This window comes from Pezoporus flaviventris, unplaced genomic scaffold (assembly GCF_033815535.1).
Source record: "Pezoporus flaviventris isolate CSIRO_AGI_PZ_B2104156 unplaced genomic scaffold, CSIRO_AGI_Pfla_v1 ptg000036l, whole genome shotgun sequence".
Lineage (NCBI taxonomy): Eukaryota > Metazoa > Chordata > Aves > Psittaciformes > Psittacidae > Pezoporus > Pezoporus flaviventris.
The window spans coordinates 14,950,644-14,964,495 of NW_026892584.1; the positions used below are offsets into that span (position 1 = coordinate 14,950,644).

Genomic DNA, 13,852 nt, shown 5'->3' on the forward strand with positions numbered 1-13,852 from the left:
GTGTGTTTGTGCTTGTGTGAATTGCAGCTCTGGATGCAGCTTTCAGTGGTCAGAGCCATCTCTGTGTAAATACCTATGATGAAACACGTGCTTGACTTTCTAAGCACGAAGCTCTCCCGTACTAAGATCTGCATTTCAAGAAGTAGTGTAGGGGAGATACATATGGCATGTGTTTCTGAGGTAGAAAATCTGAAAAGTTAGGAACAGTGAGGAAGCATGGCACATTTATTGAGAGGATAGCTGGGAAAGCTCTCTGCTTTCAATCCCTGTCTATCAGCAGAAGAGATGCTTGAAGATTGCACCCATCATTTTCTTTGCAGAATAATAAGTGAATAGGTTTTAGTCTGTTGCCTGCAGGGAAATGGTTTTGTAATGGAAGGAGCACCCTGCACTAAATCAACAAACAAGATAATGGCTGTGTTTGTTTTTCCATGCACGGGAGGTGAAGGTGCAATCACGCTGGGGTTTCTTTCACATCCTCTCCACTTGACACAGGGCAGGGGACAGGCACAGACACACACAGAGCTGCACATCTCCGTGGAGGGAGCCTGTAACTGAACAGCAAAAGCTTCGGTCTCTGCCTGTCTCCCACCGGCACGCCGTGCCCCCCTGTCACTGGAGCGGGAGACACGGGACTCCTGGCACACCTGGTGCTCTCCCCCACGCTGCACTTTCAGGAATGCTTTAAGCCAGCACTTGTCACCACAGGGAGCTGCTGTGATGTTTCATTGCCTGGGTACTTGCTTCTACCCCTCAGCTCTTGCGCAATCACACCGAAGTGCATTGCTGAAGGCAGCTGGACTACAACCAACCGACGATTATAAAAAGGAAGCTTCTTTTTAAGCCCAGCTCTGTTCCCTGCTTCATTTCACTCTCTTGCACTGGGAGTGATCCTCACATGCTTCTGTTGGCAGAGATGCTGGCTTATGCGGACAAAGCGTTCATGGCCCTCAGGCCTGGGCCAAGGGATGGCCTGGACGCAGGGAGGGGGCCGATGGTGTGACCCTAGGACATCCCTGCCTCCCTGTCTGGGGGCCAGGAGGGGAGAGCAGCAAGCACAGCTGAATTAATCAATCAGAAACACTGATGCTGGTGGAGGTACCTAGTTCACATGCATTTATATACTCATGGAAATGCACATTAATACAGCTTATTTCACATACAGTGGGTACTTTTCCTTATTGATTGCAAACACAGACCTACCAGTAAAATGTTTGTCTATGCTACATATTCTTTGTGGTATGTCTGAAGGAGTGTGCTCAGCACAGGCACAGACTTGGCGCTGATTTGGAAAAAGAGAATTATCTAGCCAGAGAGACATAGTTCTTCCGCACTTCAGTCGCATTCCAGAGACAGTCAATTATTTGGAACTATCTTGTGTGCTTAGTGCACAGGGAGCACTTGCAAAGGGAAGGGCAGGAAAGAGTTCATGTTTGCATAAGTATGTCTTATATAAAAGTATTCCCCTTATCTATATATTCCTAGCATTTGAACCATTAGGTCAAAACCAGACCTGTGGCAGGAATTAATACTTTAAGAGAGCATACGCTACGGACAGGTAGCCTTCCCCATGTCTAGGACAGCTGATGCACAGTTGAATACCCATATGGGCTTACGTTTTTCATAAATATCTCCTCTTGGCCCTCTTTGCTCCTAGGAGCTAAAGAGAGAGGTGTTTATGTGTGCATCTGTGTGTGTTCGTGTATGTGTCAGGACAGGTACTCCTGTGCCTATACAAGTACTTGTAGACACATGCAGATGTATATGTGCCCATACAGACCCACATTGCTAGTCACGTTTACATCTGTCTATATACATGCCTATCCTGCCATGCAACTAACATACACACAAGTTTGCTGCAACAAGCCAATTGTTTTTTTTTTTCTCTCCTGAATTGCCAAATACTGGAAGCCGCAGGCTAGCTATTGTGGTTACCCTGATTCCCAGGTTTCTTCTCCGGTTGGCGAGTAAGTGGCACTGCAAGTTTCCTAACAACTGGGATGGAGTTTTGTGTAAATCACCTTCTAGGCATTAGACTTTTCCCAGCAAAGGAGGGGGGCGGGTGTTTAGAGGAGGGAGAGTTGCTCTCTTTGATGTGGGGATTAGTTCACATGTCAGTGTTATCCCCTTTTTTTTTTTTTAATATGCTGTGATTTACAGAAGGGCGGCTACGAGAGATAGCCAAGGGGGCACCCACGTGGGGCTTACTGACAGACACCACCTCCCGCAAGATACCTACGACTAAGCAGCTGGCATCAACAGAAAGGCTCCAATTGCGGAAGAAAAAGAAAGCATTACAAAAACCTCCTTGTTTTGCCTAACAAATGCTTTCTAAAAATTAGGATGTGCTTTAATGCTTATGGAGCAGGAGCTGGTTTTCCCAGCAGCAGAGGGGGGAGTCCTTTTGCACATCCATAATAAAGAAATTATAAATGCCTTTTTCCTGTAAAAAGGTGTTTGGTTTGTATTTTCCCCTTAGAGCACATATCACTAGTGAGAACGAGTGTAGCTACAAAAATGATTATGCTTGCTTGAAACATACTTAGCAATGCAACTGCTCCAGTCAGAGTTTCCATGCTCTCCTGCATGAATATTTTATCAGTGCTTTATAAAAACTTCACTTTTTGGTCAAAAGTTACGTGGTTGTTCTGCAATCCAATCTTATGTCTATCAGTGTCGGAGGAAACGTTCCTGATGCTTTTCATGGGAACTGAATAAGGCTCTGACTTTATTAGGCTAGAAGCCATATTCAGAATAGCTTTGCTTAGCATATCTGTTTAGGCTTACTGCTTTGTGGAGTGGATGGCTGAGGGGCTGGCAAAAGAGACAGTGATGGATACAGTAAGAAAGATCTAACTAGCTTTTATTCTAAAACTGTCTGTATCAGTATTTTTTCCAAATTTCTATATGTTTTGGCCCTGGTCAATTCCTCGTATTTGCGTTTGTCCAGTTCTCTCTGAATGCAGCTTTGAGACATTCTAGTAAAGCAAACCTGTTCTTTTTTTGTAAAAAACTCAGTTTAATTTCCAGTGAGATCAGCTCTTTGAGCTGATTTCTTGCATGGCTGCACTGGTGTTGAAGGCAGTGGGGTGACAAGACTGCGGCAGACAACTTCAGAGTGAGCTGCTATAAAGCTCAGCACCCTAAATATGCAGTTTTATGATGTTGCTAGCACAGAGGCAGCATGGGGTCTTCCTTGGGTGTTTTCCCTAACTCTTCTCCCATCCAGATACCCAAACTCCCACATTCACCTTCGCTGCTGCTTTATGCACGGGCTCCTTTGCTGCCACGGCACCTAACCCTGAGGGACATACAAAAGCCCAACCACTTCTTTGCCGCTACGTTTCCAGTGGCCTCCCGCAATTCCCCCACTATTCTGCTAAGCATAAAGGGGTTATTGTGTCACCCCCAGGAACCCATGACTTCCACTGACAACCGAAGCGTGACGCACGATGGGACGCGCCCCACACAAGTAGGCTTTGTGCGCGGGGCAGTGCAGTGAAGTGGCCATATTCAAGTGTGGCCTCGCAGTGTGACTTCTCCCACCCCAGCCGGGGCTGCTCCATGTGCTCTGACCCAAATGCTAATCGCCCTTCTTAGACCCGCCAGGAGAGCGCAGACAAAAGCTCCTCTGGCATCTCCTCAAGCTGTGTGGCACCCTGGCCCAGGGCTCCTCCAAAGGTACGTGTCGGCAGCATGCTAGCACAGCCGGGCACAGCTCTGCAGAGCACGGCAGAGAGGAGCGCGGCTTTGGCTCTTACGTGCCTGCATAGCACTGCCTTGACTTGCTGCTTCTCTTTTGTGCCACTGTGACGTGACTGCAAACACAATACTTCTCAGAAACATGCACAACATAATGTGTTAGGTGCACATGCATCCTCTCTCCTCTGACGGGTAACGGCAGAGCAAATTCAGAATGATGTTTCCTTTCACCCCAGCTAGATGCAGGGCTGGGGATGGTGAGGTGTGTGTGCAGAGAGAGAAGGATGACTTAGTGGACTGGAAATGATAACCCTTTCCAGAGCTTGGGAAACATGCCACATATGTTTCTGGCAAGGAAGGGTATTTCAGAGACATGGCACATACTGCACTATTTACTATTCTTCGCAGATGGCTGACCAGGGTCAAAAATCAAAACCATTTTCTGCTTGTTTGTTGAAATGGTCAAAGTATTTGACTGAATGAATGTCAAGCAGAATCCTGAAGACAGTACTTCATAGAAGGAAAGACAATTCTATGATCACCGGTCTCCCCCATTTCACTGTGCTTCAGAAATGGAAAATCCTTCTTGCATGTCTCCTGGCTGTCATGTGGCAGGGTGGGCAATGCCAGCCGATCACAGGCACAGACATCACTTGTATTTTCTTCTACAAGCATGTTACCGTTTGTGTGCTTAGACCCACCTCCATTCTCATAGGTAGTTTGAATCCCTCCTGAAGGGTTAAATCAGTTTTTCCTTTAAGTAAACAGGCAGTACTGGCTGATTAAACCCCAGTATTTATGCATGTGTTTTATTAATGCTTTTCAGTGAGAAAAGTCATTCCTGTATTATTCAGGTATGCTCTCATCGGGGAGAAGCAGGATTTCTCAAGTCTCCTGTTTGGAATGATCTGGAAATACCCTATTTAAGCAAAGTACGTTAAATGCCATATATACTTAAGAATTAGAAATGCCACTTTTCAATAGCTACAGTTGAGTGCAGAGACTGACACTAGAACTCAGATTTTATGATTTCAGAGGCTTACAAGTAAGAATTAAACGATGCAATAAAATACAAAGCAACAATTAGCCAGCCAGTCAGGCAGAACAGGCCTACGCTTCTGAATCCTTGAGAAGAGAAATTTGAAAAAGACTGTCAATTTTATTTAATTTTTAAAGCTATGTTGGTAATGATGGCACTGAAACCAGAACGGTATAAATGGACTTTCACTTAAACCCACAAAAATGCATGTGTAAGTTGGAGTTCATAACAGGCCTGCCCCCTCCCCTCTGAAAAAAAGAACCAAAACTGAAACCAAATGCTCAGTTTGATTATCCAACTGTTTGGCTAAAAGGTGCAATTGGCACATCTTTCTGTGGGCCACGTGAAACCCAGATGAGCACTGGGCCCTGACAGCAGACACAACTCCCAGGCTCTCCAAAGCTGCAATTCATGACTCACACACTGTCACACATGTGAAATCCTGTGTGCTATCATCAGGCCAAGAACAAGAACTTTCTGCAGGAGATACCTGCACTCCCTCATGTTGCAGTGATAGGCAAGGAAATGACTGTCACTGCCTATTAGAAACAGCTTTTGAACATTTCTCCTTTTTGTCTGTATTTAATAAAAAAATCACTTTCATTTGAGATTCTCCAAAAGCACGTGTTTTCTCTGATGTCTCACAGATAGGAAGGATAATATTTTGTCACTTTCGTGATTTGTGTGATGCATTAAATACCTGCACTATCATTCAGAATCTGGTGATAAAAGGCTCTAGGGAAAATACCTGTTTTCTTTATGATTCCCTAGTAACAAATATATTGGCAATGTCCAGTGAAGGTTAAAATTATACTGAATCATAGCTGTGTGCCCTGAATATAGGCTTTAAGAGTTGAATTCCATGCCCTGCTGAAGCAAGTAACCTTTAGTATGGCTCCTGCGCCAGAGAAAGTGGGGCGACAGCAACATGTATTTGGTTGGAAAGCAGCAGTTCTTTTTTTTTCTTCAGGTCTAAATGGCAGCCTTGTCAGACCTTCACCTGGCTCCACTGCTTGTATTTACAGCTTAGGAGAGAGCTCAAAGACTCTGGAAATGCTGCAGCTAAATAGTCACCTTTTTAACACCCTGCCCAGTGCAAAGCTTCCCTGACACCCGATTAGGAAAACACTGCAGGGGATTCATGGGAAGAAGGGCTGGGGTCAAGAGAAAGCATTAAACCTTTGCATGTAACTTTTCATGTGACTGAGCTGCCGGTCCAGGGACCACGGGCTCCATTGGCAGGCAGTGGCTTGTGGAGACCTGGGAATTATTATATGGGATTGGGAGAGAATGCCAGCAATGCACACAGGGCTCAGGGGGAGGATGAAAGGCAAATGCCACTCAATGAATGAATTCAGAAATACGCATGCAATTTGTGAATGACTTCTTTCCCTTTGCTGAACCTTCTCTTCCTACAGTCACCAGTGAAAGCCTTGTGGTAGAGTCCCAAAGTTTGATGTCAAGTTCTTGGCTCTCCCAGCCCACCCCAGCTCCCACCGCCGCACCGGCACAGGCCCCACAGTGTTCCAGGTGAAAGATGCTACCAGCAGCAAAGAAGAGCACTGTTCTGGCATGCTGTGCACGCAGCTCCTTGCCAAGGCACCAGTGAGCCTCCTAACCGAAGCTACCCCTGGGAGGAGAGTGGGGTGCAGCTCTTCCGAATGCGGCAGCTCCCGCTAGTGGTGGCAATGCCGTGGGGCCATACGCACCCATGGCTGAGTGCAAGGGGTAAAAATTAAGGGATGGCTGATTCGGCAATCTGGACTAAGCAGTGCCAGAACAGCCCACCTCAATTGCTACCACAGTGGTGGTGGGCTCACCTGCCTGGTGGCTGGCCTCTTAAGGTGCCTGCTGCCATCAGAGGGGGTGTGCGGGCACGTGCTTCAAAAGCACATGCAGGAGAGAAACTTGCTGGCTCCCCACGGCAAGTAATTTTGGAAAGATGGGAGCATTCACCATCTAGAAATGGCGTCCCTGCAGCTCCTCACTTGGCACGGTAGAACCATCTTTTATTATCCTTCGGGGCTATGGCTGCAAACAAAAAATGCTTTCATTTCACTTTGGCGGCAGCTCAGGTTGTGTGTGCTCTGGCTGCTTCCTTAATTACAGTGGCTGTTGACAACTTCTTCTGATAGAGACCCTCTCTTTGAGCAGCCCTCCTACTCCCCCACTTTTTTTTTGCAGTCTGAACACAAACCAGGACAGCTTTTTGTAGAAATAAGCTCACTGTACTGCAGTGATTCCCGCACCACAGTTATGCTGTGTTCCTCTCTTCTGTCCTCTCAGTTTGTGCTGCTGCTGTTTATTTCCTCTTTCTGGCTGCAAGGCATTTTATTTATTAGTGCTGGATTTCCTGTTGCCTGCAGCTGCCTGTACTTTACCAGCTCACTTTGCCATTGGAGTCACTCTGTAGGTTTGTTACCCCACTGACTGAGGCGCTCTCAGCAAGTTTGGCTGGTGGTTGTATTAACACTTGACAGAGAGGGGGACTTGCATGGCAGCCTAGGAATACAAAAACCCTAAACAAACCAAAAGCTGATATGGGCAGCCCTCACAGGCATAGGAGGCGTCCTTTTTTTTATGACTTACTGGTGAAGAAACTATGCTTGTTTGTATGGCAGGAACACCTCTGGTTTTGTTTGCAAGCACACTGCACCACAAGAGGAAGTCAGCTCTTTGAACTGCACATGATCTGCAGGTCTGACAGACATGGGGTTAAAGGTTTGCAATTATTTATATTTCAGACTGTGGTAGAAACATTGTACGGACTTTCCACACATGAAGTTCATGAATGACTTCCCTAACCTTTTGTGGACATTCAACATCCTCGTAGTAAACACAAAGATTGCTTACATGGAAAGTGAGATCATGAAGGTGAAAAAAATGTTTTGCTGCTTTGAACGTGATTTCTTTGCTGGAAGGAGGGAGCAGGCATGAACTCTTAATGCTCTCTGTATTTTACTGGCTAAGCCGGTTGGAAAAGCTGTCATCTGCACTGGGGAGAGAACTGCTTCATCTAATTCTCTGTTGTCCAGTACCAAATTGGTACTATTTTAAGTGGCAAAGAATGAGGCTGAAGCAGCACCTAATGGTAATATTCTCTCTCTTGTGTTTTATGTGTGATGAGCTGCCCTAATTATATCATCTTTTCTTTCTGCTAGGTGGGGATTTGGGGCCTCAAAACTGAGTAATGAGAGTTAAGGGTGAAGTGAATCTCAAGGCATGAAGGCAGCTGTGGCATGTTTTACTGTGATGCAGCCGTAGTCCTGTCAGGATGTGATCCTTTCAGATGCTGTTCGTGGCTGGCAGTTGCTGGAGAAGCACTGCAGGTGCAGCACCATTAGACACTTTTTCCTTTGTGTCAGAAGTTCGAGAGCTGCCCAGGAACATTAAATAGGGAACAGTCTTCTGATATCTTCCAGGTAAGATGGAAATGGGAGCTCCTGAGCATTTGAATGCTGAAAGATCCCAGTGTGTTACCTGCAAGCCAGTGTTTTAACCCCAATATTCTGGCCAAATTCCAGCTCTGCTAATTACATCCTGCCTATGTGAAAATTCCCCTGCGTTTGTACACCACTTTCTTCCCTGCTTGTTTTCAGCAGCTGCATGGAGTTGCCAGGTGTGGCTAAGTGCTTGCCATGTTCCACCTCAGGCCTGGCTGCCTTTCAGCAGGGAATGAAATGAGCACTGTGCACAGCATTTGAAGTGAGTCTGGATCCTCTGCAGGGAAGAGTGCTACAGAAGAAGCATACCGAAAGACCAGAGCTGGAGCCTTGTCATAGAAGGTAATGGCACAAAGAGGCCAAAGGCACCAATGTTGGGATACACTGCAGGGTCATAGGAGAGACAGGACAGGGCTGCTGCACTGTGATCTTTCTCACAGCATCTCTCCCCTACAAGGGCTGGAATAGCTGGTATACACTGATCTGGTTTTGGCTGACTGACCTCAGGTCTGTCTGCACAGTGGGAGAAGCTCTCAGTCCCGCTTACGCCAGCCACTGCCAATACATTTCCAGCTTTTGCACATCTCGTTATCAATTGGTGTGGACAAGGTAAGCTGAGGGAAAAGAAATAATTCAAACCCTTTAAATCTATAGATCTGTTTCCTTCTCTTCCACTTCATGACTCATGTGCACACTGCTTTTTGCACAGCCCTGTTGGGAACAAGTCTTTTCAACTGACCATTAATCCCCCTAGAAAAAAACTGACTCATACCACTGGAGAGAAACTGGCTGATGGATTATCCCTCTCTTCTGAAGAGGTGAAAGAGATGGCTGCAGCAGTAGTTATAAGACTCTGATAATAAGCAGCAGTAAGAAATGCAGGTCACATACAGAAGGATAATGAAATCACATATATTCACTACAGGAGTGACTTACTGGCTCATCTGTCCAATTTTCCTGTCGGCCAAGCTCTCTCTTTGATTATGGCATTTTTATCACAGTCCTGCCTGAATATTATATGGAAGCACATTCTGCTTGAATACTAAATGGAAGCACGTGCAAAAATGTTTGAGGTTGCTCCTGATAGTGCACTAACTTCACTGGCAGCAGAGGAGGTAGAACACTCCCAAAGGCAGACAGAGCTGTCTGTGACTTGCTTCTTCCCCATTCCCCTCACATCCCTCTCTGATCTTTTCAACATCTTAATCCCACAGGACAGCAGCTGTGAGTAGTCTCTCTGTTCCTAGGGGAAAAAACAAGGTTATCTCAAGGTGTGATGCCGGCATGTTTTCACTATATCCCAGAAGGGGAAGTACAGCAAGCCTGGAAGAGGGACGGAATGTGTGTTTGTGGTGTAAGGTCGAAAGCTTGGACGCAAAGACCTGAGCCCTTTTACCACGCTGCCCTGTGTGACTTCAGGAAAGGCAAGTTTATTAGCCCTGTCTTTAAACTGTATTTAGTACTTGCTTCACAGGGCTGAGAAGAAGGGGATTAGGCTTTAATTCATTAATGTTTATAAAACATTTTAAAACTTGGATGGAAATTTCCCAGGTATGCAGAGAGCATTAAAAAGCTTATCTGCCTCTCCATCTGCAAATGGTCCTGCAATGTGAGAGAAATGAGTGAAAACAGTGCTTGCATTCTGGTATTTATGATATTAAAAAAACCCTACCCTCCAGCTTCTCCTCTCTATCCTTGCATGTTTTTTTTAAAAAAAGGGAGAGGCATCAATGAGAAATTTTAGTCTAAACAGCGTGCAGTTGCTCCCTGGAGACTCAAATGCACCTCAGTGGAATTTTCCCTGCTTTCAGCCTTTTGTGCTTCTGAAAGTTACTGGAACCAGGCATGTGACTCTAAGAGCAAGAAACACTTCTGTGTCTGAGTGCTCTACCAAATATTTACAAGATATCCACATAAAATGGCTACAAGCAAGTTCAGCAGGGTTTGACTGAATGGCCAGTAGTGCAGCCCTGCCAAGAAGAAAATCTAAACTTTAGTTAAAACAAAATTAAAATTATCTTTTTACAATGGTCTCTTCAAAGCACAAAACTGGTAACACTGAAGCTGGAGAACTGCTCTTCCTCAAGGTGAAATGTATTAGCTTTTAAAAGTAGCTTATTGAAATGGAGTAGCTTCCTTGCTGTGATGGAAACTTCCTTGTTAAAGGAAAGCCTGAAGCTGCATGAGCAGCCATGTAAGTAGCTGCAGAGTAGCCTGCTCCACGCCATCCTGTTTGGTGGCTGGGAGTGACATGACACCAGCTGCCACATCCCATCAGCTTCTCAGCCTCTTGCACTGCCACAGTAATAGTATGCAGTACTTTTCAATAGGGGCCATGTGCTCCCCAGGAACTCTCATCACCCAAAGGCTGCCTACAGAACAGCAGATTGCAAACTGCTCACCTCACTGCCACAGGTGGACCCACTGCAACTGATTTTCTTGCTGGATTACCTAGATCTACTTCAGCAGTTCTGCAGACCTCCCATATTTCTGTACAGGTTACTCTGCTTTTCAAGAGTTTGCTCTGGGAGGCTTTCCCTGTGACTGCAGAAGACAGAACAAGCCTCTCAGACCAATGGTGACTGTACATTGGCAATCAGCACTAAGTGAATCCATGGCTATCCCTTAGGCATGTGAGGCTTGAGAGCCAGAACAACCTGAACCTGATCACAGCACAGCCAGTGATGCCTTCAGCAGCCTTGAGCGAATCATATTCTCTAAGTCTGTAAGATGAGTAAATAGTTCTGTGGTTTGCTGTCATGTTGTGAATACATTAAAAGCGCTTTGAAGACAGAGGAAGCTAAGCAGCTGTACTACACGCCAATCTTCCCACCATTTGGATTGCTACCTGTTCTCCTTCCATTCTAAACTGTCAGCGTCTAGCTATTACCAAGTCTGTTACATCATCTCTGAAGATTTTCAAGTGAGTTACAGGAATAAGACCTCACTGAACTACTGCTTGTCAGTCAAGCCAGTGAGTAGGTTTATAATTTCTCTTGAAAAGCAGCAGCAAATATTTCACTATGTTACGGGCTGTGGACACCAAGCACTCTTACGTTTGACTGTCGGCTCCTCCAAATTGGTGAGGTAATGGGGTGAATTAGGAAGGCACGTGTGGCCTATGCTTCTTCAGTAGCACTTGTGTTGTTCAGAGGCTTTTATTACCATGTCACTTAAATAAACTGAACAAAATACAGGATTTTCCTAAGTTCAGAGTTAAGCATGGCTCCACACATACGAAGAACAGCATGTGGTTTTAACTACGTTTTTAAAGAGACAAAAGAAGAAGAATGCTCACTATCTGCTTCACCGTATTTTTCAAAACCAGTGTTGTCACTCATTCATTTCTTAATGAAGGTTTCGTTTGTCCTTTCTATAGATAGGATGTATTGCTTGGAGTCTCAGCAGTAGTGCTGGGTAAAGCAGAATCAAGTAAAGTATTTTTCAAGGTGGTGTTCCTCACTCGTATGGTCTGCAGGGCAGGATTGGTTCCTTCCCAGGTTAGATTTGTTTGATCCTTTCCATCTGAAACACACAATACAGACACCTCAATGCTGATGTGTCAGAACGATATTACAAAGTTACCGTTTCCTCCAGTGAACCACCACTTGGAAATCCTTTTAATCCACAAAACAAATCAAGGTAATTACTTCAGTATGAACTAATTCCACAGACTAGCTGAAAATGGATTGACTTACATGCAACAATCCTCTTTCTGGCTATCCTTCTAGTTACCAATGTCCAGACTCTCCTCATTCTGGCTGGCAAAGTATCTGATGCCGCTCTCGTGCTCTGGAGCCAAACCTTAGACCAGTCCAGGTCTTTCTGCCATTCTCTGGCAGAACTTTCCAAAGGCCATGATATAGTTGCTGAGACCTTTGTATCACCCTAATTTTCCAGTAAAACTCTTTTTTCTAGTCAGTGCCTATGAAGAGAGAATGGCATGTGCAAGGGGACTGATATGCTCTTATCAGCTTATTTTCTACAGTTCAGATACATTTACTAGAGTTAAACAGAGCACATCTTATACCTGTATATTTTCCAACTATTAGCAAAATAATTTGTATTCATAGAAAATACTGTGGTTCTACCCTATATGCTTTACTAATACCTAGGCTGAGAGCAGAGCCTGCTTCCTAACCAGTATGAGCTGCTCCTCTTCTAATCTTAGTCCCATCAGTGCCAGGTGTGTAAAGTGCTTTGGGATAAAGTTTTCTATGTAAACAGAGGATATTACATAATTGTGATTAGACACCTTATGTAGAAAATTTATTGTTATTTGTGAGAGGAGATAAGAAAAAACAAAATTAAAGCCTTCCTGATCAACCTGCAAGGTGATGAAAAGAACACATACTGAAGAAATACGCAGTTATCAGGACTAAAATATCCAAGGTACCAATGAATCAGCTGTCAGATCATGTCATGTCTTTATGTTTGCTACTATTAGCTGCACTGCAAGGTGTCCCATGCCTATTCAAATATGTAGTTCTCTTCCTATCTCTACAGCTGACTCACTGACACCAGCTCCATCATAACATAGGGAAACTGCAGCTGCCTGAAGGACTCTTCAAAGGAGCCAGTTCATTCCTGACATGATTCCTCTTGTTCTGTATCAAAGCTTTGAAGAAAGTCAATAAAGCTGAAAAGAGAAAGGTGAAAGGCAAGGCATTCCACTGCAACAGGCCATGACATTATTAACAGAGGTGGTACTGTAGAAGAAACACAAGGCTTACACAGGTTGTCAAGGGAAGCTGTGTCTCAGTTTTCCTCTTCCTCTCTAGCTCTAATTGTTAACTGTATGAAAAGCAACTGCACTAGAAAAGATTTGCTCATACAGCTGTCCTGGTATCTATACCGACAATGATGATAACCCTAATGCAGGTAGAACAAATCTCACTTTTGCCAGTGTGCCTTTGATGAATTCCTCAAGGGAAATACCCTATACTGACAAAAGCACTTCTAAGACTGTTTAAAAGAGATTTGGAATTTATTGCCAACTATAGTTAATTCTAGTGTAAAGTTGGCTTGACAATCCAGCAAACGTACAGGAAATCCTTTTCTTGAATTTACTGGGAGAGCCTAAAGAATTAGTGCAGTTGTCTATGTCCTTTCTAGTTTTGTGAGAGGGCTGGCAGAAAACGTGTATGAGAACTTGTTTCAATAGAAAGCTAGGAAAGGGAGTTGGTGAGCAAATTCTTTCCAAAGAAACAGCTCTTAGCAAGCCTTTGGAAACTTTATATTCCTATCCTATTGAAACAAACAAACCAACCAATCCCCCAAACTCCAAAAGCCCACTCTCTCTGCAAGGGAAAAGAAAACATATGTCTTCAGGAAGAATTTAGGCATTCTGTAGTCACAATGTACTAGGTTTATAAACATTGTCATTCTTAGTGCATCAAAGATATTGTAAAAGGTTTTTGTAATGTCATATCGGCCAACTACATTTCTGAGCCTGAGATAACCCAGTAAATACACATTTTCAATATGCTATCCTTTTCTTGCTCACTTATTTTTTTTTTTTATTAAATCATGATGTTTGAAAAAAATCACAGGAACTTTGGAAGTCTGTTTAATACCACTGCTTTTTAAACAGCATCACTCAGGAATTCAGGCCATTTGAACCTCGGATTTTGTAAAGAAGTTGGCCATAGGTTTCAACTACAAGATA

The 13,852-nt window shown here is 44.4% G+C and overlaps 1 protein-coding gene across 4 annotated transcripts in view; it reads right to left on the minus strand.

Moving 5' to 3' along the window:
* The window catches only part of RAD51B (RAD51 paralog B), a 457,006-nt gene that overhangs the window by 19,116 nt on the left and 424,038 nt on the right, over positions 1-13,852 (minus strand). For 2 of the 4 annotated variants that reach the window (XM_061463285.1, XM_061463286.1), the window contains exon 11: positions 11,310-11,709. The exons of 1 other annotated variant lie outside the window; for it this stretch is intronic. In XM_061463285.1, the coding sequence (XP_061319269.1) occupies positions 11,558-11,709 (152 nt within the window). In that variant the 3' untranslated portion in view covers positions 11,310-11,557. Of the gene's footprint in view, positions 1-11,309; positions 11,710-13,852 lie in introns of those variants that run through there. One more of the 4 variants, XR_009745095.1, reaches the window with a different exon arrangement.